A 25915-nucleotide genomic window follows, 5' to 3' on the forward strand; every position below is an offset into this window, starting at 1 on the left:
ATTTCTTACATCAAACGGTCTGAATAGTTTTGGACTTTTTCATAATGTGTAAGATATTTTGGCCCTTTTTTAACAGGTAGTAGTTTCATAAAAAGCGTTGCAAAGCTTCCGCACGCAAACAAGGCAAAGCGCTCTAAAACAACCCCAATACATTTTTTATTACATTTCCATGGAGGCAGAAATACTACCTGAGTCTGTAAAAGAGAAAAAATTTCTACCGGTTATGGGCATTAAAGCAATAGTAAAAGATTCCAAGACTATTCCAGGCTTAGGATACTCCTCGCTATGCGCGAGCAATTACAGAACAAGTCACTCAGGCAAAGCACGAGCTAGTAATGTCGTAATATTCTTAGGGCGCATTAAACCATTTAAAGAAACGTATCCAGAAAAAGCTTCGATCTCCATGTATCCAATGATGTGATTCAGAAGAATTTAGTAGGTGTAGCTAATACTCGCGAACTCCTGTTAAGAATGACTACAACGAACCAAAACCATAACCATTTACAGCGAACGAGAGAAAATGATGAAAAAGAGAAAACGTACGACCGAAAAATGCTGCGATCGGAGCGCGAGGCTCTAAGCAATGCCTCAAAATATTATTCTGTGCTTTTGTGGAGGTTAGGAAAAGCATCGCGCATCACAAGCTCGTCAGCCAGAGATGGTGCTGTCGCTCAGTGCCCCCCTTTAGGGACAATTCGAGAATCAATTAGCATTTATTTCGTGCTCTGCAGAGCACTCGACCTGATATCTTACTGACTCGAATTTTGAAAGGATCATTGAAGGCCACAGTGGCTCAACGTTAGAACATTCCCCAAACGTTTTTTTTTAATTGTATTTTTTTAATTTTCTATTACATCATTTTTAAATAAACATATACTTGTGTACTTTTTTTAGCGGAGTTTCGCTTTATATCTAATAACCAAGATTTTAATAATATAAAAACTCTTCTCTTAATCATTAAATAAATTCCTAACTAAAATTTTTATTTTTCTCGTCTCATATATAGAACGTTTTCAACTCGTTTGTTTGTTTATTATTCGCCATAATCCTTATACTTTTACAATGTCGCGTTATCAAGGATCATCATTTACCTTGTTTATGTTATGGTATTCTACTATTTGCCGCTGCCATCTGTGTCGTATCGATGCCAACAATGGGTTCGATTTTTCCCGTAGACACAAAAGACGTAAGTTGAAAACATATCACATTCAAATAAAAGGATACTTTTTCGCATATGCTATCGGAATATTGGATAAGAATCACAAGTTCAGCGTTCAAAAGCACGCAGTCGAAATTACAATCCTCTGCATGCCTCCTCCTGCTTGTTATTATAAATTTCACTTTACCCCGACACATATCGCAAAGGAAAGAAATAATATATGTATTCTTGTTTAATCTTGAATGCTTGACTCCTGCAGCAGTTTCAAGTCAAAGTAATCAGTAATTTTTTTTTTTTTTCGACAGACTAAGGATTTTGCATAATTTGTGGCGTTTGCTGGCAGTTATCTTTCTCACTCTCGCTCTCTAAGGCTAACTTTAAAAGTAGCCAATGCTTTTAACTGTCTCCATTAACATAGGCGACCTATTTTTGATCTCTACTAGAGATTCCATTAATGTGTCTTAAACTTCGCGAGAGCGGGATACGCATAAACTGTCAAGTGTTATTGCACTTATGTTAATATTTCGAACTTTAGTAATTTTACACATAATAGGCCATATGGCCCCGAGGCTTCTCGAAGAGGTTACCGTTTAATGCCTGAAAGTAAAACTTGGAAGCAAATCGAGGGGAACATGATCCCCGCACGCTACAAATTTAATCATTTCCATAAAAGAAATATAATTTATAACGTTTTAAATATTAAGTGTATAAATAAATTTTTCACATTGGGAAATCGAATGCTTCGTAAGCCGTACGTGCCGAGATTATTTTTTCGGAAATTTTGAATATAGATAAGTTGGACATTGGCGCTTATGCGGTATAAGTTTCGGTTTCATTAGCATGGGTCGAATATATAATAAGTTATGAAAGCGTCATATAAGGCCCTACCTTCGAAACTCATTATATGGATAGCTGTTCAATGGTGGGCCGTGGCTCTGTATAGTGTTTCTATTAGTTTTGTTTTGTTTCCGTGATTGCTCGATACTATTCTACGCTAAGAAATTTAAAAAATATTTGCCTTTTAACTAAGCCCGTTAGAAGAAAACATTAACTACTTACCCATAGTTAGGAGAGAACAAACTTGAGTTCCATAACAAACTTTCATATATTTCTTACACAAAACAATGAATAGAACACTCTCAGATTATTAAAGGAAACTTTTAGTTAAGAGGGATTGTATGGACCAAAAATGACTCCTAAGTGCCTCTGAACAAAATTCGATAAGTTTTGTAATCAAAATAATTTTATTAAAGAAAAAAAATATATATATATGGCAATTAAAATATAATATTTTTGATATAAATGATATTTATTATTTTAATAATACTTGTATTCATATATAAATTTACAAATATTTCATTTTTCAATTTTAAGGAAGATTCCCAGGTAAAGCTTATTAGTGATGAAAAGAGTAGAGTAATGTAGAATACACTTAATGTTAATACAATTAATTACATTCAAGCATTTAATATCAGTTCAATTACGTGAATTGTAGAAATTCTGCATTTCATTGTATAATAAAAAAAAGAAAAAAATTAAAATAAAAATAAAACAAGTAAAAATATTATATTCGGTCGCGACTGAATCTTCGATATCCATCACCTACATTTTCATCCTCTAGAATATTGAGTGTACATGTTGTACTTTATCAGTAACACGCAAAGGAACACGGAAAGCAAAAGAGTTCACGGCTTTTTTTACATAGGCTTGTGGGTGTGTTGTAGGCAACAACAATTTTTTTTGCGAACGGGAAAATGCTTACCACAAATACTACACGGCTGCGTAGATGAGCAGATGGGCAAACGAACGGACGGACATGCTTAGGTGCATTTCGAATTTGAAACTGGCCTTGTGACGCACTATAAAATTAAGTAGGCCTGATCGATTTTTTTCAGTTTCCTGGCAGACTAGAAACTTGAGCAAAAAAGCAATTTTTCATTTCTTTTGAAAAAGAGAGGTGGCCTCAGTTTACGTAGTACTCTAAGCTTGTCCTCCGACTGATTTTGTCCAGTTTCAATACGACTCAGTGTGACAGCGTCCTTTTGAAGACCAACAGAATGTTTGCAATAGACATTATACAGACGGACAGACACCCAGACCGGCAGACGAACATGCTTCAATTGATTCAAATGTTAATGTTGAACAAGAATGCAGTTACTTTGCGGTGTGCCTAAAGGTCCCTTCTGGGCGTTGCAAACAGTTCGACAAAATGAGCATAACCCCCCTACTATGGTGACGGGTATAAAAATATAATACAAAAAAGTAAAAATACATTCGCGCCTTAACGCGAATTGCGGATACTTGCCATCTCAAATCTCTTCCTATTCAACTTTTGAGTAATCGCAATAAATGGCTAGACCAAATCAATATCTGCCATGTATCTCAGGCATTAAGGTGGTGTAAGCAATTTTTTACGATCTCTCCTGATACTGAATTTTTCAAATAATTATAAAACATAAATATCGCAAAGCATATGCTTAAATCAAGTCGGCATCAGTGCTGGCCGAGATCATTTTTCCATCGAACTTTAAAAGAATTTAAAAAAAAAATTTATAAAAAATTTCAAATCAACAGCTATGCTCATTATGTTCTTCCATCGTTTGTGCATCATAATCATACTCCAACTAAACTTGAACTTTCAAGTTTCAGTTCTCGATCTCAGTCGAGTTCAGTTTACGGCAGGAGTAGGAGTTTCAATATCAGAAGTATAGACAGACATGATATCTAAATACATATGGGACCTCGAGTCGATCGTGAATACATACATTAATATGGTGTGCAATGCATATGCCTTAGTGTTGCAAATCGACTAACAAAACCTTTACATTGCTCTTGTTCGATGGCGGATATAAAAACAGTTATAACTTTCAAGATTTAATCTAATTATCACATCTTTAGTCATTTGTGTGTGACGAACAAGTAAATTCCATTAGTAAATTCCATTAGTGTGTGTTGTGCGATCTAGACCTGGTGGCAGGTTGTTGTTGTTGCTGTTGTTGTGGTATGCTCACAACATGCTTGCTCTGCAATTTACCTGTGCCTTTGAGGGTATAAGAAATTTCCATACATTATTTTACCCACTGGCAGTTTGGCATTTAAAAGCAAATCTCATCTCCCACACTTATCACACTATATTATAATGACGATGTAGCGATATCATAATGAATGCATGTGAACAAATTTGTTATTTTAATTAAGTTGATCTTGTTCGCCGTTTTTATTTTTTCCTCTTTCTTCTTCGCAGAAATCAAAATTATACAAAGACTAAAATCGTAACAAGTAAAAAAAAAAAATAAATAATAATAATAACTAGACTTGATTTAGGCGAATCTTAGATACTCACCACCTACAACAGATACCACTCCGGTTAATTGCGAATTGTAGCAATTGGCCAGCGTAACGATTGGAGTCGTTTATGAACAGAATAATCATTCGGGTTTCATTAATATTTTGCTCGAATTATAAACATTAAATTAATGTAATTCAACGCAGATCCACTTTGGAGAATAGTCCGAACTCTGTAGTCGGAAGTCGTCTGGTAAAAATGAAAGCGTCTGAATCCGAACAGAAATGAAAAGATCAAACCAAACGGGAAGCATCACGTAATTCATTTCGCAATGTCGTACATGTTGAAGACGGTTTGTCAAGATCGTTAAGAAGACGGAATTCAATTATATAGTGTGCGAGCATATCAGATAGCAAAAGTACAAGAGTCTAAGCTAATCTTGATAATTTCATAATGAGATGGTTGCACGATATGTTGCAGGATATATGCCTCATGGCTTACTGCCATTAATTGCAAACCTTATTTCCGACCTTACCTAGAGGCCGCAACATGGGTTACGTTCTCTGCTTTTCTGGCAGCAAATGATTTATATGTCGATTGTTAAAGAATATATTTAGCAATAAATTGGGTTAGGTAAGATGGGTATGTTCGCGGGCGAATTATAAGCCAGTAATAAAAAGCCAGACTTTTCTGTCTATTTCCGAATTCGAATATTTCGATTGATGCAAAGTTAATGTCAAAATTAATATACAAAATTATATCAGCGGCGGTGCTGGTGGTGGTGGTGGTGGGTATAAACAATAATTATGTAAATTACTTGGTTATATAATATAATATGACTTCGCTTTCCTTTTGTGCAGGTCATGGCCGAAGGTGTTTGGCAGATTGTTTTCGTAGTTTTTCTAGCGTACGCTATGATGCCCTTACAAATATGGGAAGCAGTCTGCTTTGGCATAATTTTACCTTTAGTTCATATTAGTTTAACTGTATACAAAATATTCACCAATTCATTTCGTTATTTGGAGTACAATCAGGTAACGTATAGAGTGTAATTAAAAATTATAAAATAAATTATAATATCTATCCGACACACGACAACACATAAAGTAGTAAAATGTTTTCCACGCACACGGTTACTGTTAGTATTAAAAAAAAAAAAAAAAATTCATAAACAAACTGACTCTTATTTTTTTTCGCTCTTTCCATTCCATGGATTAGCTTATTGCCAATATTGTAATGTTTATTGGTGTCAATGTGGCTGGTCTTGTGGTTAATATAATGATGGAACGTGCTCAGCGCCGTGCCTTCTTGGATACGCGCAACTGTATAGCAGCGCGTTTAGAGATCCAAGATGAAAATGAAAAATTGGAAAGGCTACTGTTATCGGTACTACCTCAGCATGTGGCAATGCAAATGAAAAACGATATACTCTCACCAGTGGCTGGTCAATTTCATCGTATTTATATACAAAAACATGAAAATGTCAGGTAAAATACATATTAAGTAGAGAAAATTTTAATAATTTTTTAATCAAATTTTTATTGTATGGATTTTTAATTCAATAGAATAGAAAAATATCTGAGTGGATTTTATTAAAATAATAATCGTTTTCAACGATGCATTGCACGGTTTCGTTCGCCCAAATAACGAAACAAGTGTATATCCTTATCCCGCTTTGTCGTTGTATTAAAACTGCTCTTGTCCCTAGCTAAACTCAAACCATCAAACTTACTTATTATACATATATACGTGTGTATATTATTGAAATTGAAAAGTTTGCTGAAATAGTATTGTCAAGTTGAAGCATTTCGTTCCCCGCATTGTAACACTGACGGTTTCATACTCAACTAACTTGAACTTCAACCCCTTGCTTATTGTTAAACGCACGAGCGGAATAGGTTTCCGTTGTGCCCGAATTCTTTGATAGCTTAAAAACCGATCAATTTATATTCGATCGTTAATAGGTTTATTCTTAGAACTCGGTGAGGTTGTCTGCTTACAGGCCAGTTTCATTTACCTTCTCTTACAGGCAAGCAGTAAACACTATTTCAACTCGCGTACCCTTAATCACTTTGGATATCCATGATGTTAATAATATCTGCAATCGAGACTAGGGGCATAACTGCTACTACTAAGTAGAGCAACAGTGGTGTCTATGAGAAAGTACGGCTCTCAAAAATGAAGTAACGTTACGCACGAGCGGCTTCATAATTATATATAAGCAATATTTGATAAGCTCGGGATTGAGTTTGAAAGTACTTAACACACTCTAAATCTAGTCCAAGCATTTTCAACGAAATCTGCTTAGGATTAGTTTATAGAGTTATTTCACTGATATGTAATTAACTTTAGCATTCTTGACACCAGGCCCTCTTAATAGCTGGTTGGCTTGTCACTTTTCCTTAAGGAAAAGATGAGTAGCGGATCCCTGCAAATCATATCCTACTAACGTACCATAATAAAGGGAATTTCAAAAAGCACTATAAAATTCGTGGTTTGATAGGTGCTTGACAATAAAGGCAACAAAAAGTGGGGAAAATGTTTTTTTTTGCAATTTATTCTTCAACTTTTTAGCCGACATTGCTAACATCATTTAGCTAAAATGCGATGTTAAGTTCAACACGGAATTGTTCTAGAGCGCCTTAATCCGCTTGACATTAAATCATCCATAGAAAGTAAAGCAAGTTCTTTGAGCGGCTGTTTTTAAATGAACGCAAAAGCCAGAGTAACTTCAAATCTGTTCTGTCCTGTTAAGAGGAATATCTGTAAATGAGAAGAATTAATAAACACATTTTTCCGTATGACGGTCGAGATAAATATTAAGACCTTTTCTAATTATAAATAAATATTTCTTTACTCATTTCTACGCAATTAACTAATTTTTTGTGATGTTTAGCTTAAAACAGAATTGTTTATGGTTTGACGTAAATAATTTAATGTTCTGGCTTCTGGTTTTCAGTCATTGTGACATACGCATACATGCAAATCTTGGTTTTTAAAAAAAAAAATTCATTTATTGCTAATTGAAAAATTTTACATGAATTTTTGAAAAATTTGCCGAGAAACAATTAAATTTTGTGATTTCAAAAGCTATACAGTCAGCCATGTGGTAAATTTTTTGGAACTTATTTAAGTTAATTATGCGGAAATTGTTAAGATGTCGGAGAATGAAAATCTTTAAATGCAAACGAAGTCTGAGTGCTATACGCGCCTTTAAACAACAACATGCAACATGTACATGCATTTATTAAGACGACCATCATTGTATTAATATGAGTATCCCATGAAGCGCGTTAACATTTTCACTTCAGAAATTCACTTTCCTTAAAGTATACTTCTTAGGCTATTCTTCGTTCGTTTCTTCATATGCGGCTTGAAGGAATAGAAGGCTTGAAACACTGGACTTGCAATACCAGCACCATTCATGTGACCTGAAGCACATAAGTAAAACACACGAATAAAGATTTAAGCTGTTTATCGTAAAACTTGCTTTTTCTTCAATGCCTCGACTTCCATTTTCGACTATCGTTTACTCGATTCAAAGCATTTTACACGAACCGATGATTTGCTAAATTTTTTTCAAAACTTTAGATCCTTCGGGACAACATCATTGCAAAATCTTATGAATGGATTTATCGGAACTAGAACTCAAATTACAACTCGTAGCAATTAAGAAGAAAACTAAAAAAAATTAATAATGTATTCAGCATCCTTTTAATCCTTATTTAATAATATTTATTGACTAAATTCTAATTAATTATACTTTTAGTCCGTTAGTCATTCCTTCATATATTGTTAGTTAAATGAAATTTTGTCTTAGATTTATTTGAAAATTCCTAGTACTTTTCTGACGCTGTTACCAACACACTAACACCCTTCTAACTAGCGCACTATGGTCCGGAATATCAAATTCCCTAGCGAAACGTATTAAACTTTAAAATAATAATGATTTTTGAGCAAAATTTAAATTTATAGCACATTGCTGATCTTTTAAACGAAAATTAAAAAAATTAAAAAAAAAAAATTTTTTTTTTTTTCACAAACTTTTTTTCATTTCAAAACTCATGTTTTAAATTTCAAATATAATATACATAAACTTTTACGCAAATATTAGACTTTTATTGAACACAATTGAAATTTCAATTCAATTGATTATAAAAATTGAAAAAAAAAAAAAGAAATTCTTTTCTCACAAACCGCAAGAAACCACAATTCAAAATAAACTTATCCGAAACTACACACGTTAAGTAAATTTCGATTTTTGCTCTTATGGTTAACAATGTTAAACAAAACGTTTAAGGTTTGGGTAAACTTGGGAAATTAAATAAATTCCAAAAATTTAAAAGACTTGTGGGAAAAATGATTTCTTTTTTATAGCATTTAAGTTCTGCATCGGACAATTTCAACTTTGACGACTTGTCGTATAAAACGGTAAATTGTATGTTGCAACAATATAATTATTTCTCCGCTATCAGATTACAATCATAAAAATAAAATTCTCTTTTGTTCGGTCAGGACAAGCGGTTGGGCAGACCATAGTTCAATGCATCGCAGTGCAGAACAGTCTAAGATTATTCGCCTTTGCGTTCATACTGTTCGTATTTGCAACGGGTAGGAACATCAAAGTTGAAGCTTACAGCTTACTGGCAAAGCGTACAACCTGCCCTCAAGTATACTTGCGTATAAAATTTGAAAGTCTCGAAAAAATCGGCAATGGGTGGTTTGTCTAGCCACTTGTAACCTTTAAAAGAATTCACGAGTGACCTTACATATGAACCTAACATACGAAATCGGAAGAATTTCGATAGAATTCCGCAACTGAGCACACATACCTGTGGTCTGAATGCGGGTACTATCTGCCTACAGACTCGCTTAGAAATGTGAGAAAAACGTTAGCAAAGATTTCACGAGATTCTTGTTAAGGATCCATTAGGTGTGGCAAGGTGTAGACATCAATTTAACATTTTTCACAAATATTTTATATTTTATGCGAAAGTCACGCCCACCTTACACAAACTCTTCTTTCATTCGATTTCTCATGCAAAATATTAAACACAGACTTAGATCTTGTACTTTTAAGTTTAGAAGGATCCACATTGTACGACTGGATCTCCATTCAGGCAATCAGAATTTATATCACATTAGTTGATATGGAAAATTCCTGTTCGAGGTCACCAAAGCTTTCGTTAATTCCTTTTATTATTTCACCTTTCAAAATATAGCATTTAATCACTTTGTTAAAACAAGAATAACTATGGTTGCCTAAAGTAATTCTAAAGGGTTTATAAAATAAATTAAAGCACCAAGGATATCGGGGCGCTCACTCATTAACTTTCATCTCCTTAGGAGAACCTTTTGTATTGGCTCGCTTTAGGGACGTTGTCGCAGGAGTGATACGATGTTGCGTATATCTAGAAAACCTAGATATGAACGGCATTGAGTCTTATCTGCTTCCTCGGGTTTGTCAGGGAGTATTGTGAGAGCTGTGGTCAAACCAAAAGGTGGGATCTATAAGTAATGAAGTGCAGTTAAACCTCAATTAAATTGATTATATATATATGACCCTATTCTTTAAATCGATCTCGTACTTCGGGTGTGGTGGGGACCCTGACACTTACTGCACATTGCTCTGCTTCACATTTATAGATTTTTAATTTTGTTTATATATCATGCTGACGTTAAAAGAGTACGGTCTGTACCCTGTACAGTTTTGCGATAGTAGAAAAGCTTTTAAAATTTAAAATAATTGTTAGCAATACTTTTTGTAGCATGTAAATCATATTTTCGGACGCGAAAGGCATCATACATATGAATTATTTTGAAAAATTTCATTTCGATTAAAAACTTATTTTCTTTCAGTATTTTATTTGCCGATATCGTGGGTTTCACTGTACTCTCGTCTCAGTGTAGTGCTCAAGAATTAGTGAGGCTTTTAAATGAACTTTTTGGAAGATTCGATCAATTGGCTCATGTAAGAAGAAATATTCTAAATATTAAAACTCCCCTAGGAACGGAATCATCATCATGCACATTTGTTTTTGTAATTTCACAGGATAATCACTGTCTGCGCATTAAAATTTTAGGTGATTGCTATTATTGTGTTTCCGGTTTACCAGAGCCACGTAAAGATCATGCTAAATGCACCGTTGAAATGGGTTTAGATATGATTGATGCTATAGCGTAAGTTTAAATGTGTTTCTTTAGGGATTTTTATTTGAGAAAGTTTTCTTTCTTCTACAGATCTGTAGTCGAGGCTACAGATGTTATGTTAAATATGCGTGTGGGTATACATACCGGTCGGGTGTTGTGCGGTGTCTTGGGCTTACGAAAATGGCAATTTGACGTGTGGTCAAATGATGTAACGCTGGCTAATCACATGGAATCCGGCGGAGAACCGGGCAGAGTGCATGTTACTCGTGCCACTTTGGATGCTTTATCGGGCGAATACGAAGTTGAAGCTGGGCACGGTGATCAACGATCTTCTTATTTAAGAGACCATGGTGTCGATACATATTTTATCGTACCCCCTCCTCATCGGCGCAAGGTAAAATAGTTTAATCATTTATTTAGCGATCAGTACGTGGGAATAACAATTTGCTTTTATCGCAAATTTAGCCTTTAATGCTCAATACGTTGGGCGTTAGGTCGGCTATTGGATCACGGCGAAAGCTATCATTTCGAAATGTTTCCAATATGGTTATGCAGTTACTGCATACCATTAAGTTTTCTGAGCCAGTGCCCTTCTCGAATATAGCCACCGGTTCATTCCCCTCATCAGCTGGCGCCAGTGGCACTAGGGCTAATAACAGCGAAGGCGGTGGCGGGCAATTGGAGAAAAGCTCCCGAAAGGTAAATTTTTTGCGCAAACAAAATTAAAAAATTTTTGTAAATTGACTGTAAAATGACTCAAGTTGTTCTTCAACTTTCATGATTTTAGAAACTTTTTATTAGCGTTTGATTTAAATGAAATTATTTGGAATTAAATAAGAGTTAGCTTAATTTGCACGAATTCGTTTGAAAAAATATAATTATATAAATAGATAAGTAGCCAGCCTGTGCTTCTTATTTGTGATTACAAAAAAATAAAAAATAAAAAAAAATAAAAAAAATAAATAAAAATGCTTATATCATTGTTTTATTAGATCTTCTAATTTTTTTTTTTCTTTTCTTTTTTCTTTTTGTAATTAATTTTTAATTTACTTTTATATTGTTTTTATTCTGATTATTTTTTCTATTTTTATAATTTATTTTCAGGATGCGGTGAGTTACGAATTATTTTTCTTATATGATTTATTTTTACTTCCTGTTAATGACTTCTCTTTTGAAAACATAAAATTCTTCAATATTTTTTTTTTTTTTGTTGTTTTTCTTCCTATAGTATTATATCTATATCTGTACTTTTTGTGTATATAAAAAATAAATATATAAAAATAAATATTTTGTAACTAACAGTTTTATAGGTAATTTGGTAAAATTTCAATGTAAATAAAATTATAAAATAACGATCGATCGACGATTAAAATGAACAAACATCAGACAGAGATATAATAGATTAATGAAATCAAACTATCTCCGACATTTTGGCTATATAATTTATTCAAAATTGATTATAAGCCCTCGGTCTTGATGTTGCCACCTCGTAGGGAATACACAAACGCTGAGATTTTGTAAGTCAAAATGCATGCTTATCTCCATCAGCTTTTCCCGATGCTCGTAAACGTTTAAATAACGAATAACAATTATAGTAAAACAATGCCTTATATAAAAATGTACATAACCTTCGAATGATATCCAATTGTGTAAAACAATTGAAGGCTTTTGGAAAATTTATCAACATTTGCTGACAATCATAGATTTTAAAGCGGAATCATTATTACTCCAAGTCATTAGTGGGACGACCGACGCACATATTGCTGTGTCCAAAAAGTAGCACCAATTTCATTGTTTCTTTTTCATTATCATTATTATTATTATTAATTTTACCCAAAGAACAGTATTTGAGACTATAGTCTTACAGCACTACCATCTAAGGCTGTTGGATTTATTAAAAACTCTATCGCACTTGAGATCGCACTTGACGATCATTAAGTTGAGTTAGTCAAGACTCTTTGCTTACTCGGCCACTCAAGCCGAAATATGTTTCGACAACTTATGAAAATAATTTTCAAGCCCAAATAACATTCCTTGCTAGCAGTTTGGCCCGACGGTAGGTATGCCTAGTGCGCCACCACCCCACGATAATCGCGGTTTTTCCCCATTTGGCTCACCTTCTGCAAGATATTCGTTCGATTGATCGGTTGTCTGCGTAGATCCATGTCTCATCCCCCGTAATAATGTGTCGCATGACCGATTGATAGTCAGAAATCAATTCCTCCCACAAATTATAAAAATTGGGAAGAATGCTTTACGCATAAGAGAAGACAAGGCAAACTAACTTGAATATTTTTCTTACTTTTTAATCACAGTATTATGTAAGAATCGATGGAATTTTTTTTCCCCGAGGACCTTTAAAAATACGTTTGAGATATACATATACAAATCATAGAAATGTCCTTAGTTTGCCGATTTCTTTTCTAAATATTGTTTTGAATCGCGGTTTCGAGAGAGACCGCTTGTTCCGCTCCGGTTCATTCTTTGGGCAAAACACAAGATGCCATAATCCTAAAGCTACAAGCACTAAGTCTTGAGAAATGAAAAAGAATTAATTCGATGAGATTAGGTGGGTAAGCATAGCTTGAAGCGTCGTTGAATTTGCCTAACGCTGTGTCCAAACAATAAGTGAAATTTTTATTCTTAAAAACACAAGTCAAACACTTGTTGCTTCTTCTTTTTTTTTTAATTTGGTACAATTGTCAACAGAACACCTGAAATAATCAGCATAGTTGTTAGTTAGTGTTTTATACAATTGTTGGAAATTGTTGTCGATCAATTTTAAAAATTTCTATTTCGATCCATCTTAAACGAATATGAATATATATTCATATGATTATTGGGCTCTTTCTTTACCTAAAGTATAGAGACGGGTCGCATATGCATTTTAGATGATTATTACTCATGCAAAGGATATTTATGATCAATCGTTAGGTTGAAATGCTCTGCTTCTCAAAACTGCTGACTAGTTTTGCAGCAAGACGAGAAGAAGAGAAACAAAAGACAAAATAAATAAAATTCTTCGAAATGATTTCTCAACTGCATCTCGAATATTGAATCGAAGATCGCTGAGTGAGTAAGCTCATTGATGATCTTGGCGGACTTGTGCGGAAACAATTTATTCCTCCAAATAGAATTTAAGGTGCATTCGTTCGCAATTAAAAAATGAGATGAAACTTCCATTTGATTTTAATGACAATTGTAACCATTTGATACGAAAGAAAAAAAGTTTATTCGATTCATTGATATTCGAAGTTTTCGCATGTTTAAAATCAAAATTTCCCATATTTTTTGAACATAGCTGTTACATTTATATATATATATATATATATATATATATGTAGATTATACAGTTCTAGTAAAAATAAATTTTTCTATATTACGTTAAATGTTCGTTACGTCTTTTCAATCTTCAATTATTTAGCTATTGCTTCATGTAAAATTTAAAACAATTTTATATATATTTTAAAAGAGTCAAACTTACTTACTTTCGTAAATATTTAATAGACATGTAAGAGAGCGAGATCTTGTGTTTTTTTTTTTTTTTTTTTTGATAATATTTCTAATTTGTTGGGTTTTTTTTTTTTTTTTTTTTCTTTAATTATTATTATTATTATCGTTACATACATGTATAAATATCTATGTTATGTTTCTTTAGGTAATACGTCTTCAAAAGATTTTACATGCACCTACGACACCACCCGCTGGCGGCGGTGTTACCATAACAGTAGGAACAACTTCTAGCTCAACTGCGAACACGATTAGTCGCATACATAGACTTAACAATAGTAATCAAAGAAATAAAGTGAGAACTGTTAAATGTTTGATTTGATTTGATTTCATTTGAATTGATGATGGATTTCGTTTCTCCTTCACACACAAACACAAAATCCACAAACACACATATACACATACATATATAGATATATATAAATATATATATATATATGAGCATATAGATATATATATATATATATATATATATATATATATATATATAAATATATATATATATATATGTGCATATAGATATATACATATATATACATATATTATTTGGTTTCTCTATGTATTAGTTTTTCGCAAAAATTCTTCGTTTTTTTTTTTGGTTTTTTTTTTTTTTAAGATTTATTTGTTTTCATTTACTTATGCACAATTCGAAAGGAAAACATAACGACTTGTTGTTGTTTTCAGTGTTCATGGAGTTGAGTTTGAAATGAAATATAAAACGGAATTAAAACTTAAAAAAACAAAAAAAGAAAAAAAAAAACGTCTCAATAAATTATAAAAAGAATGATCATGTCATGCATGTAGAATTAAATTTAATACTAAAAACTAACAAATATCATACATGAGTCGTTTATTTTAAAAGTGGCACAAATTCAATTAATTTCAAAATCTATTTACTTAGATTTCTCTTTTTCTTCTTTTTTTTTTTTTGGTTTAAAAGTATTGAGCCTTCATTGATTAAAGCTCAACATGATTTTATTGTTATTGTTGTACATATAACACCTGTTCTGTCGTCATTATTAGAAGTTTGCAAAGTATCATAGGCTCTGTACTCGACCCCTTTGAATATCTCATGGATCAATGAAAATGTGTTTCGTCTGGCATTGGCCGAAAAGTATACGAAATCCTTTCGATTGACAATTGTTGGCAGTAAGTCACGTTTAATTTGCTAAGCATAGCTGCTCTGATGCTTGCCGTACGTATTTAGCTAACCGCGATGTTACTGTGTGTGTGTGTGTGTGTGTGTGTTTCTATACGTTTTGCGGATTTTCATTGGTTTCATTCTGATTTCCTTCACATATTGTTCGCATAGCCTATTATCAACTATTTCAAAATAGGTTCTAATCGGCCCATCTGATATACCAAATAATATATCTGGACATTAGCGTAATGTTTATCACGCCCCGTCCTTTTTTCATAAATTACTGTCGGAAGTTGTCCAGCTTTCATAATTGCTTATCAACAGCATTAGAAGAAGCATTAGAAGAAGAATAGCAAGCGATTTAGGCTTTTTTGATTCGCGAAACGATTTAGTGCTTTTAAGGGATGCGTACGTAAAAGAATTTTAATATTTTTCGCAGATCTATTGAGCAGAAGCACAGGTACAAGGCAAGTGGACTGTTGCGACTGCGATACTTCAAGGCACTAGTTGTAACGCATCACTTATTAATTCCTGTGACTAATACAAAAATTGTCACTATTCTTAGAGGGTTCAATCTTCCAACGATGCCCGTCAAAATTTCATGTCGCTTCAACTATTTGCTTACGAACTGTGATGCTTGTAATGTGCAGCTTGTGTTGTGAACTACGTTCAAATCCAGCATTGGCTTACAAATTGATAAGAATTGTGTTCTACGTCGATGTTGGTGATTTGTTCATACACATCAACTAAGGGTTCACATCGTGAAAAATGAATCTGTGTTAACACTGCATAGTTTCAAAACAAAACTATAGCAGCATTATTTAGCATGTTGGTGGATCGGCAATACACGGGTACTAAAAAAGTAGATACAATGGAGCCTACGAGATCCGATAAACAGATTAGATTATAAATCTCGTTTAGATTTCTACAGAGGACGAGGAGTGTCGCACAATGGAGCCTACGAGATCCGATAAACAGATTAGATTATAAATCTTGTTTAGATTTCTGCAGAGGACGATGAGCTATGTAGTTGAACTTGCATTGACTAAGTTTAGTGATTTAAAACGCAATCCCTTGACGGGTGGATAACGACGATAAACATTTATCAACTGTACCGTGAAAGCAGTGCCTCGGACTCAGACTCTCAGCGAGCATTATGTATTCGCATATCCCAAAAGGATATTGGAGAGAAAAAGATTTGGCTCTATTGATGGACCTGAACCTGATGGCGGAACCTGAAATCTATATTGAAGGTCTTGATAAATCCTTCGATAAAATAGGTGGAGAAGTGTTGGGCTAACCATATTAGCGTTAAACGAGATTTTCTTGATGGATAAAATGAAATTTTGCAAAAACTGTTTTTTTTTTTTTCTTATTTAGTACCGGGAATTGTTGACCGGGACGTATCATTTCATAAGAATAAAAAATTCAATGCCTATTGCAAGTACTTGTAACGTACTTTTCATATACTTCGTCCGGTACATTTAAAGTGAAAAGAGAATATAAAAATGTAACCACAAATACGGACCGCTTGGGTTTATGGTTGAAAAGATTTTGGGCGACTTTCAAAACGAATGACTCATCTAACATAGATAAGGTTATCTGCTCATACACATATATAAAATGTAGTTAGTTAATCCATCTTAGTTTACAGTACATTACATAGGAAATCTGTGTATATTTGTCATTGTTTTCTTTTAGACGAATTTTTCAAAAGCATTTTCATAACTTTGATTATAAATGTATATTGTTTAATGTTTGTTTATATGTTTGTGTTATTGTAACAATATTTATTCCTTTTTTTTTTTTTTTTTTTGGATATAATTGTTATGTTCATATATATGGGCTTAACTGTTATCTCATGCTCACTCAAAACACTGCATCGTACAATAATTCATTTATCAAATATCTATTTGTATCTCTTTCTCTCGTTTCCTCTTTTTCTCCTTCTGTTTTCTGTGCTCTCCGTCTCGCTTTGCCTTTGTTACTATTGCCACATGTCTACACATCAATTAGTCAAAGGTTACCGATAAATTTAAACGGCCCTTTCGCAAACGTCACTCTTCGGTCCATCATCAGCCTACAAATCGTGTTAATCGCTTCCTATCGCAAGCAATTAATGCTCGATCGGTGGATTGTCAAAAATCTGAGCATGTGGATCGTATAACGTTAAGATTTCGCGAAAGCGACAAAGAACGAGAATATCGAAAAGATTTTGATTTGGGATTCACGACAGCGATGGGTTGCTCTTTGCTCCTATTAATATTAGGAGCAGCCTTGCAAGTAACCGCTTTGCCCAGAACATTAATTCTATTATTACTTTTCTTAACCGCGTTTGTGTGGGTTTGCGCCATATTAATGCTATTGTTGGCTGTACGTTTGAAATGGATCGTTTGGGATTTATCGGAAAGTTTTACCCTGCGAATGGCTATAACAATTTTTACGATAGTATTGATCTACTCAGTGGGCCAAGTGAATGTGGTAAGTGTGGTTTATAAAATCAAGTTTATTTGTATATCGTATGTTTGACTTGTATGTAATTTAATCATTACCTTTTTTTTTATGGATCGCCCAGTTTACTTGCATTTCCGATCATCCATGTTCAAGTAATTTTACTGCTGCCGCACCAACGCTTGAAGAAGATTTTCTTATGTTGGGCTACCAAAACGAACTTCATCGGAAATGTTCTTTGCCCCAGTATGTGGCGTTAGCAGCAGCCTTTGCTTTTCTGTCCGTTTCGGTGTTTTTAAGGTAAGTATTTCAAAAAACTTATCTATTCACCACTTGCCGTACATGCATATATTATAAGTTTGTGGGAATGTATGCAACACCCCGAAGAAGTCGAAATATAGTCACCTTTGATTATACCGATCGGTTTCGAATCACTTTCTAAATCAATTTGAGCCCGTCTGTCCATCTGTCTGTCTTGTTTCCTTATGTTCACCCTAAAGGATGGACTTATTGAGACATTTTAACGAACGTTGTTGGAAATGCTTCGATTCGGACCACGTTTTCGGCCACTTGCCATATAACGCCTTATTTTGAAAAACATTGTATGAATAACTGTAGGGTGCTCTCGAGTTGTTAATAGTGGGCCCTGTCAGGCTATAGTGTTTTTACTTTAAATTTTCTCTTGTAAGTGACTTTTAAATATGAAACGGTAACCTAGGCCACGAACTATTATAAAGAAGGAGCAAAGAAAGTTTCAAAAATTGCAGAATGGTGGTCCTCCACTACGACACTGTAAGCCACTACATATAGAAAGCAATAAGCAGCGGCTTTGTCAGCGCACAAAGATCATTCTCCACTTGTGCGGCGATACCTAATGATTTGCTTTAACGCACTGATGTGAAAAAAGGAACTACACGAGCAACGATTTTCGATAAAATAATCAAAAAGAATTCGAAAATTCATATTTTTGAGACATCAGCTTAGAATAGCAATAAAACTGCGTATGTAGTCATCGTAATCTTTCCGATAAGTGAACATGGTATGTATGGTTTGTGCAAAAGTTCAAGTGAACATGTACTTATTGTACTTGTTCTTATGCCATTAAGGCATGCAAGGCGTGTAGCGAAATCGGTTCGAAACTTATTGATTATGAACAGTTTTCAGGAATTCGATATTTTTGCGTTTCATTTAGTCGGTATAGTTTAGGTAACTGTATTGAAAAGGACCTTCTATAAGGGGTGGGCATGATTGATATTAGCTATGGAAAAGGCAAGGAACGTTGCTGCGTTTAAAAAGTTGGGAAAAAAAAAAAAAAAACAAAAATACTCGCGCTTTGCAATATCGTTGCGAATTGCTGTCCTTTGCTTGGGACACGATTGTCAAATTTGCTTATGTCTACTAAGATTGCCTTTACCTATGTTTAGCTAAGTGTATTTAACACAATTTTTTGTTCAGTGTAGCATAATAAATTTTGCTAATTAAGTACATTTTGCATTATTTGAATCTTCTTTGCTATTACTATAGTATGTATATATAGGGCCGAAATTAATTGTGAAAGAAAATCACCAAATTTTGCGTGTCTTGTCGTTTGCGCATAATACAAGCGCATGTTTCAAGTGCAGGAATATCTCTACTTAAGTCCTTAGTTGCTAGCATAGGCAATAATTATGTACCTGTGCCTATGCCTGTTCCTGTGCCTGTGCCATACAGATTACCTAAGGATGAGTTAATTTTTTAAAAATTCTATTGAGAATTAACAATGCCTCCCTATAAACTAGAGCGTGTTGGGTAATTGTTAGAACTTGTTGTCGACGAGAATGAATAAATTAATTAAACAAAATGCATAAGAAACAATGATGAAACAATGATACAATCAAAGCTCTTGGAATGTTGTAAAGCCATTAAAGCAAACTAGGAAAGCAGCTGAAAACGATTTTAATCGCAATAAAAGACAAAAACAAAATCGTTTATTTCTGCGCCCAAATATTAGAGAACTTGTGCATATGATTGATGGAGTATCAATTACCATAATCAATCAATCAATTTTATCAAGTTGCCTACTTTATTGCCTTATCTTGTTCCAAGCCAATCATTGGTGGTGGGCATGAATTCAAGTGATATTGATTTATAGGCGATACCATCAATATGTGATAGCGAATGCGTTTCTGGCGGAATGATCGCCCAATGATCGAATGATTTTGGGAATCAATCAAGCGCAACTGTGTGCGCTCAAATTCCAAGTGGTGTTGGAATCTACTTTTTAGTAAATACTTTCATTCAAATAAATAACTTTCACTTATATCGCCTCAGTTTTAAATTTCATTTACTCTTTCGCAGATTGCCAATCTTGTTTAAATCATTACTTATCATAATGATGGGTGTTATCTACAGTTTATTCATTGAGCTATCGCATACAAATATATTTGATTGCTACGACCGTCGAGTAAAGTAAGTGAAGAGTGAAAAGTTTATATGTAAGTTTCTCACCCGTTAACCTCGTTTGTCTTTGTTTTATTATATACGACAGCGCATCAATTCCACTTCATTTGATTTCATTGGCTCGCATAATTATTTTCATGATTGCCATACTGGTGCACGGTCGATTGGTTGAGTGGACGGCACGTTTGGATTTTCTTTGGCAATTGCAGGCCTCTCAAGAGAAAAAAGAGATGGATGTTTTACAAGAATCGAATAAAAGGATATTGCATAACCTATTGCCGGCTCATGTGGCGGCACACTTTTTAGATAATCAGTTCCGTAGTAATATGGTAATTAATAGTTAAGAGATATTCTCTTATCGAATTTTTTTTTTATATTTTTTTTCAAATAATTTAAGGAATTGTATCATCAAAGTTACGCTAAGGTCGGCGTAATATTTGCCAGTGTACCAAACTTTCACGAATTCTATACTGAAATGGATGGTTCAGATCAAGGCTTGGAATGCTTGCGGTTGCTAAATGAGATAATAGCCGACTTCGATGAAGTGAGTATCTCTTCAAATATCTCCCGTGACAATATGTTTTTCAAGTTAAAAAAATTTCAGTTACTGAAAGAAGATCGCTTTCATGGCATAGATAAAATTAAAACCGTCGGCAGCACATATATGGCTGTGGTGGGCTTAATACCAGGTTAGTTAACCTAATAAGTGATACGGTGAAGTGCTGAAGTGTTGAACTGCGCTTTCTTACAGAGTATAAAATTATTCCAAATGATTCAAATTCATTGAGACGTCATATGACAGCTTTAGTGGAATATGTTAAGGCAATGCGTTTATCTCTTCAAGAGATTAATAGCCATTCATATAATAACTTTATGTTACGAGTAGGTAAGTTGTTTATATGGATGTTTTAAAATTTCTGAAAAACTAAAACTTACATACATATCCTGATAGGTATTAACGTTGGACCTGTAGTTGCTGGAGTTATTGGTGCTAGGAAGCCACAGTATGACATATGGGGAAACACGGTGAATGTGGCTAGTCGCATGGACTCTACTGGTATACCTGGCTATACCCAAGTGACCCAAGAAGTTGTTGACAGCCTGCAAGGATCGCATTTTGAATTCAAGTATTTGAACAAACTTAAACAACATACATGCACATCTATAGAAATAATTGAATCTTTTAAGGTGTCGCGGAACGATTAAAGTGAAAGGCAAAGGAGATATGATTACATATTTTTTGAACGATAATCCTAATAACGTATTAAATTGCGAAATTCGTAATGCGTTCATTGGTGGCAATCGCAACGGTTATGGTCAACCACCTCAAACTCAGTTGACAACACAGTCCCAGTCTAATGGGGACTATTATAGCAAACAAACCCAATACCATCAGGATAATCCCAACTATCAGTTGAATTCAGAGACATTTAATATCAAAAAAGATCACAATTATATGGGCTATAGTGGTAATGGTGAAAATGAAAATAGTCTATTAACAAAACATTCGCCCAATAGTCTCAATGAAGAGCAACAACATTTATTACAACATATGCAACCGCAACATCATCAACATCATTTACAACAGCAACAGCAACAAAGGTTAAATAGTAAATTGCAAAAGCAACCTTTTCACATGGTCAACGGTGGTTTGCCAAATATCAGTGAAAACGGTCAAGACAGTGAAAGCCACAATGGTAATGAACATAAAAATTACGGAGGCTTCGGTAACTATTTACAACATCAAATGGGACAGCAACAGCAACAACAGCAACCACAACAACAACAACAACAGCAGCAGCAACAGCAACATAATCAACAACAACAACAGCAGCAGCAGCAGCAACAACAACAACAACAACAACAACAGCAAACGCAACAAAAACAGCATCAACGTCAAAACTCAACTAGTTCCATGAGCAGTTTAGGCTTACAATCCAATTCAATAGCACATGCACCCGCCGCCCCATCAGCACAAGCACCTACAAATCAAAAACATGTTTTACCCTTACAGTCCAGCGGCCAATCGCCATCATCATTATTAAATGGTGCTGGTGGTGTTGCCGCGACTGCTGCTCACTCCTCATCATCGGTAATGTTGCGTGAACAATTTAATATTATTGAAAATCCTAGCAATAGTAATCGTTATGATTACAATAACTTTCCCACTCATCATCATCACCAACAGCATGATCCTTATGCTTCGTTGGAGAATTTTAATAATCTTATATATGGCCCCGGTCATCATAATACTAAACGTGAGCAATTGCATGTTTCAAATTCGGCGGCGACACGGGCTATCCCTGCCCATCATCAATCGCACAATAAACCCAACAATATCTCATATAATCATAATTACCATCATTTACAACATTCTAATAATTCACAGAATCATCCTAACAACTATCACAATCAACATCAACATCAACATCATCAGCAATATCATCAGCACAATCAACCGTCATCGTCGCTATCGTCGTCGCCGATATTGCCCCATAAAAACTCCAACAACCATTTCAATAATTATAACAATTGCCGAGAAAGCGAGCCATTATTGAATGCGACATCGGTGCGGGCCAAGGTGAGTGTTAATGAAGAAACCGAAAATGTTATAAATGATCGAACAGTAAAAGAAAAAACGCAGGAAAATGACTACGAAAATGAAGCAAATAATCAAGAAATGTACGGTGATTGTCCGTGTACTGAAGAGTACTTATTATGAGCGGGGAATTGAAGCGCAATTAAATAAAAAGAAAAAAAACTCTCTCTAATTAAATCCTTAATTTTAGTGATGCTTATCTTTTCCTAATTCGAAATATGTATTATTTCTCAATATCAAATCTTCTCGACCATTGCCAATCTCTCAAGGGCTAACACCACTGTAACGCCAATAAAAAAAGCACATATCTTGAGAATTCTTCTTCTTCTTCTTTTTTTTCCAAAGAAAGGAACTTAATCGAACGATACTATTCGAGGAAGCTTATCAATATACATTCAAGTATTGAAAAGAGAAACACCATTTTTTAAACCTATTAAAAAATGGCAACACCATAGCCATTGTCCGAGGTATCTTCAACGTAAAGGTCAAACAATTAAGAAAGTTTCTTTCCGAATCTCTCGAACCGCCATTAACTTCCTTAGCGCGCCGTGTTTTTATTTATGGTTACAAAGCCAAGAAAATGGGACAAAATTTATTTTTCACTCTTTAGTTTACTAGAACGTATTGTTAAGAAACATTAATCTACCATGTCGCGATGTCCCTCATAATTAATATTGAATTAACGCACTTAGCTTTTCGCATTCGACTCTCCAAGTCCTGCTATTTGATACCCATAACGATGGTATTATTAAGAAAACATTAATCCGCCACACAAATAGTGGGCGTTTCTGTAAAATGAATGTCGAAAATCTCAGCCTTCCATTTTTCATATTTTATGAGTAATTGACAAGAAATTATAAATTTTTGTTCAGAGAAGTGAAGTTGCGTTCCGTTTATACTTTCCTGCGGACGTGCGCTCCGACCAATTTAGCCCATTTTCAATATTAACTAAGCTGCGTGCAAAAACTTCTAATTTTTCTATCAAATTTCAAGCCAATATCACAGTTAATACAGACGCACAGACGGAGAGATATGGCTTAATCGGTTCAGATTTTATGCTGATCAAAAATATACGCAAATAATGGTTAACTCGAATGAGAAGGATGCACCTCGTTGGAGTTGCGCTATGTGCTCATCCTTTATTATTAAAAAATTTATTGAAATCAATAAAATAAAAAAAAAAGATTGATTCTCTGAAATATTTACAGTGGTTTTCGCCCTTTAACGATCTCAATTCCATCAAGTATAGGAATAGTAAGAAATGTCGTTATTACCAACAGTCCTCATTCTGCATTCGTGTTTAAATGTGCATAACCAACAGTCTTTCTGTATGTATGTCTTTGCATGTATAATAATACTTTTAAGTCATCAAAATCCCTAGAAAATGTTTCTATGTATGCTTTAAATCTCTCTTTATGTGCGTGACGTGATTATCAATATGAAACACACTGAACACTATGACCACACATATTGGGCTGCTTCAATGTATTTGTATGTATACATACAATATGCATACATGTACACGTACATATATGTATATATATATATATATATATATATATATTTATACATATATATACATATATATGTATGTGTGCATGTTCGTGAGTGTGCTAACCTTCTCCATCCCAGATAATACCTATGCAGCATTTGCCAACCGTACAGCATCATACACCTAAATATGAACCACCACGTTATATGTGTCCCAATAACCTCTTACTACAGCAACAGCAACAACAGCGTCAAGAAAGTTACCAACCGTATCACCATCAGCTACAACAATCACCAGCATTACCATCTCATCAACAGTATTCAATGTATTCCCAGCAAGCAACGCCATCTCCACTACCAGTCCTACCACCCAAACCAAATGTCACGGTAGCCACCAAACAAATGAAAACAAACACACCGATCTTGCGTACCTATATGAAGCCTTTACCAAAGCTACCTACGGACTTAGAGGAGAATCGTGAAATGTCTTCCACCGATGATTTAAGTTCAAGACCGCATTCACCTTCGATGAGTTCATCCGATGAAAGTTATTCTAAAACAACGGAAGGTGAGGGAGAAGACGATTCACCGCGCTTAACGGTGGCTAATCATCAGGTTCGCAATAATGGCGCTGTTAATGCTTTACAATGGCTCTATCCCTGCGATATCCAAGTGGATCCCATGTCGCCCGTTGTTGATATATCAAATTTGAAGGATTTCGAGGTTAGTTCCACCACAGAAAGCCAAGGTCAATATACGACGACCACACAAAATAAAGGCGATTCATGTAACAGCTTTGAGTATCAAGGCCGTTTAGATATGGCTCAGAAATCGGGCAATATTAACGCAGCGGCACAACAAACGGCCAATGGTTCATCAAATCAAGCAACCAAATCACCATTTGAGAGGGAATTGCAAAGACTTTTAAATGAATCGTCGAGAGCTCGCGGCCTTGTAACAATTCAAAACTCATTATCGGCAGCCGCAACGGTATCTAGTTCATTGGGTGCGAACATGAATTCAGGATCAGGCAGTAACGGTGATGGAGGTAATACCACCAGCAATAGCAGTAGTCGCAATAACATTGAATTATGCTATTCAGGCAGCAATAGTAAATTAAGTTCAAACGGTTTGAATGTAGCTATCGGTGGCTGTAATGCGACTGGTGGTGGTGGCAGCGGTAGTCTAGCTGGCAGCAATGGTAATCTAAGCAGCAGTACTCCGCTTAGCGGCAACAATAATTTGAAAAATGTTACCATAACTATGGCAGCTACCGTTTTAGATGACTTAAGTTCACCCACTACGAACGGAAGAACGCAAAATTCTAAAATCCCAGTCAGTACAAGTTTTATGATTGCCAAACATCCGGTCGGCCTGGAAGCTATAAAGGAAATAACACGCAATAAAAATCCCTCTGAATCAAGTCAAATGTAAGTAGAATAGAAGAACGAAAAATTTCATTTGCGAGAACGTGAACCGTTCGAATGAAAATAATGTGATGATATTGATTATAGGCAAACTTCTGATACTGAGTCTTGTGAAATTTTGCATGAAACATGCAATCATTTAAATCTTGCTATGATGGACATGACTAATAAATCATCAACCTCTACCAATGGTACAAATTATAATAGCTATTCCCAACAGCAGCAGCAGCAGCAGCAGCAGCAGCAACAGCAACAGCAACAG

The 25915-nt window shown here is 34.6% G+C and overlaps 1 protein-coding gene across 1 annotated transcript in view; it reads left to right on the forward strand.

The window, feature by feature from the left end:
* Positions 1–25915, forward strand: part of LOC119633415 (Ca(2+)/calmodulin-responsive adenylate cyclase) — a gene marked incomplete at its 3' end in the record, with an annotated part of 103734 nt that overhangs the window by 75580 nt on the left and 2239 nt on the right. The window contains exons 4-24 of the mRNA XM_038026963.1: positions 1007–1186; positions 2534–2545; positions 5306–5479; positions 5664–5932; positions 10305–10416; positions 10498–10625; positions 10686–10989; positions 11061–11294; positions 11700–11705; positions 14254–14400; positions 17263–17727; positions 17822–17997; positions 20035–20145; positions 20225–20465; positions 20534–20680; positions 20741–20825; positions 20888–21022; positions 21089–21263; positions 21325–22717; positions 24368–25656; positions 25741–25915. Of these exons, the coding sequence (XP_037882891.1) occupies positions 1007–1186; positions 2534–2545; positions 5306–5479; positions 5664–5932; positions 10305–10416; positions 10498–10625; positions 10686–10989; positions 11061–11294; positions 11700–11705; positions 14254–14400; positions 17263–17727; positions 17822–17997; positions 20035–20145; positions 20225–20465; positions 20534–20680; positions 20741–20825; positions 20888–21022; positions 21089–21263; positions 21325–22717; positions 24368–25656; positions 25741–25915 (5958 nt within the window). The remainder of the gene's footprint in view (positions 1–1006; positions 1187–2533; positions 2546–5305; positions 5480–5663; positions 5933–10304; positions 10417–10497; positions 10626–10685; positions 10990–11060; positions 11295–11699; positions 11706–14253; positions 14401–17262; positions 17728–17821; positions 17998–20034; positions 20146–20224; positions 20466–20533; positions 20681–20740; positions 20826–20887; positions 21023–21088; positions 21264–21324; positions 22718–24367; positions 25657–25740) is intronic.

Source organism: Glossina fuscipes, unplaced genomic scaffold, assembly GCF_014805625.2.
Source record: "Glossina fuscipes isolate IAEA_lab_2018 unplaced genomic scaffold, Yale_Gfus_2 0, whole genome shotgun sequence".
Taxonomy (NCBI): Eukaryota; Metazoa; Arthropoda; class Insecta; order Diptera; family Glossinidae; genus Glossina; species Glossina fuscipes.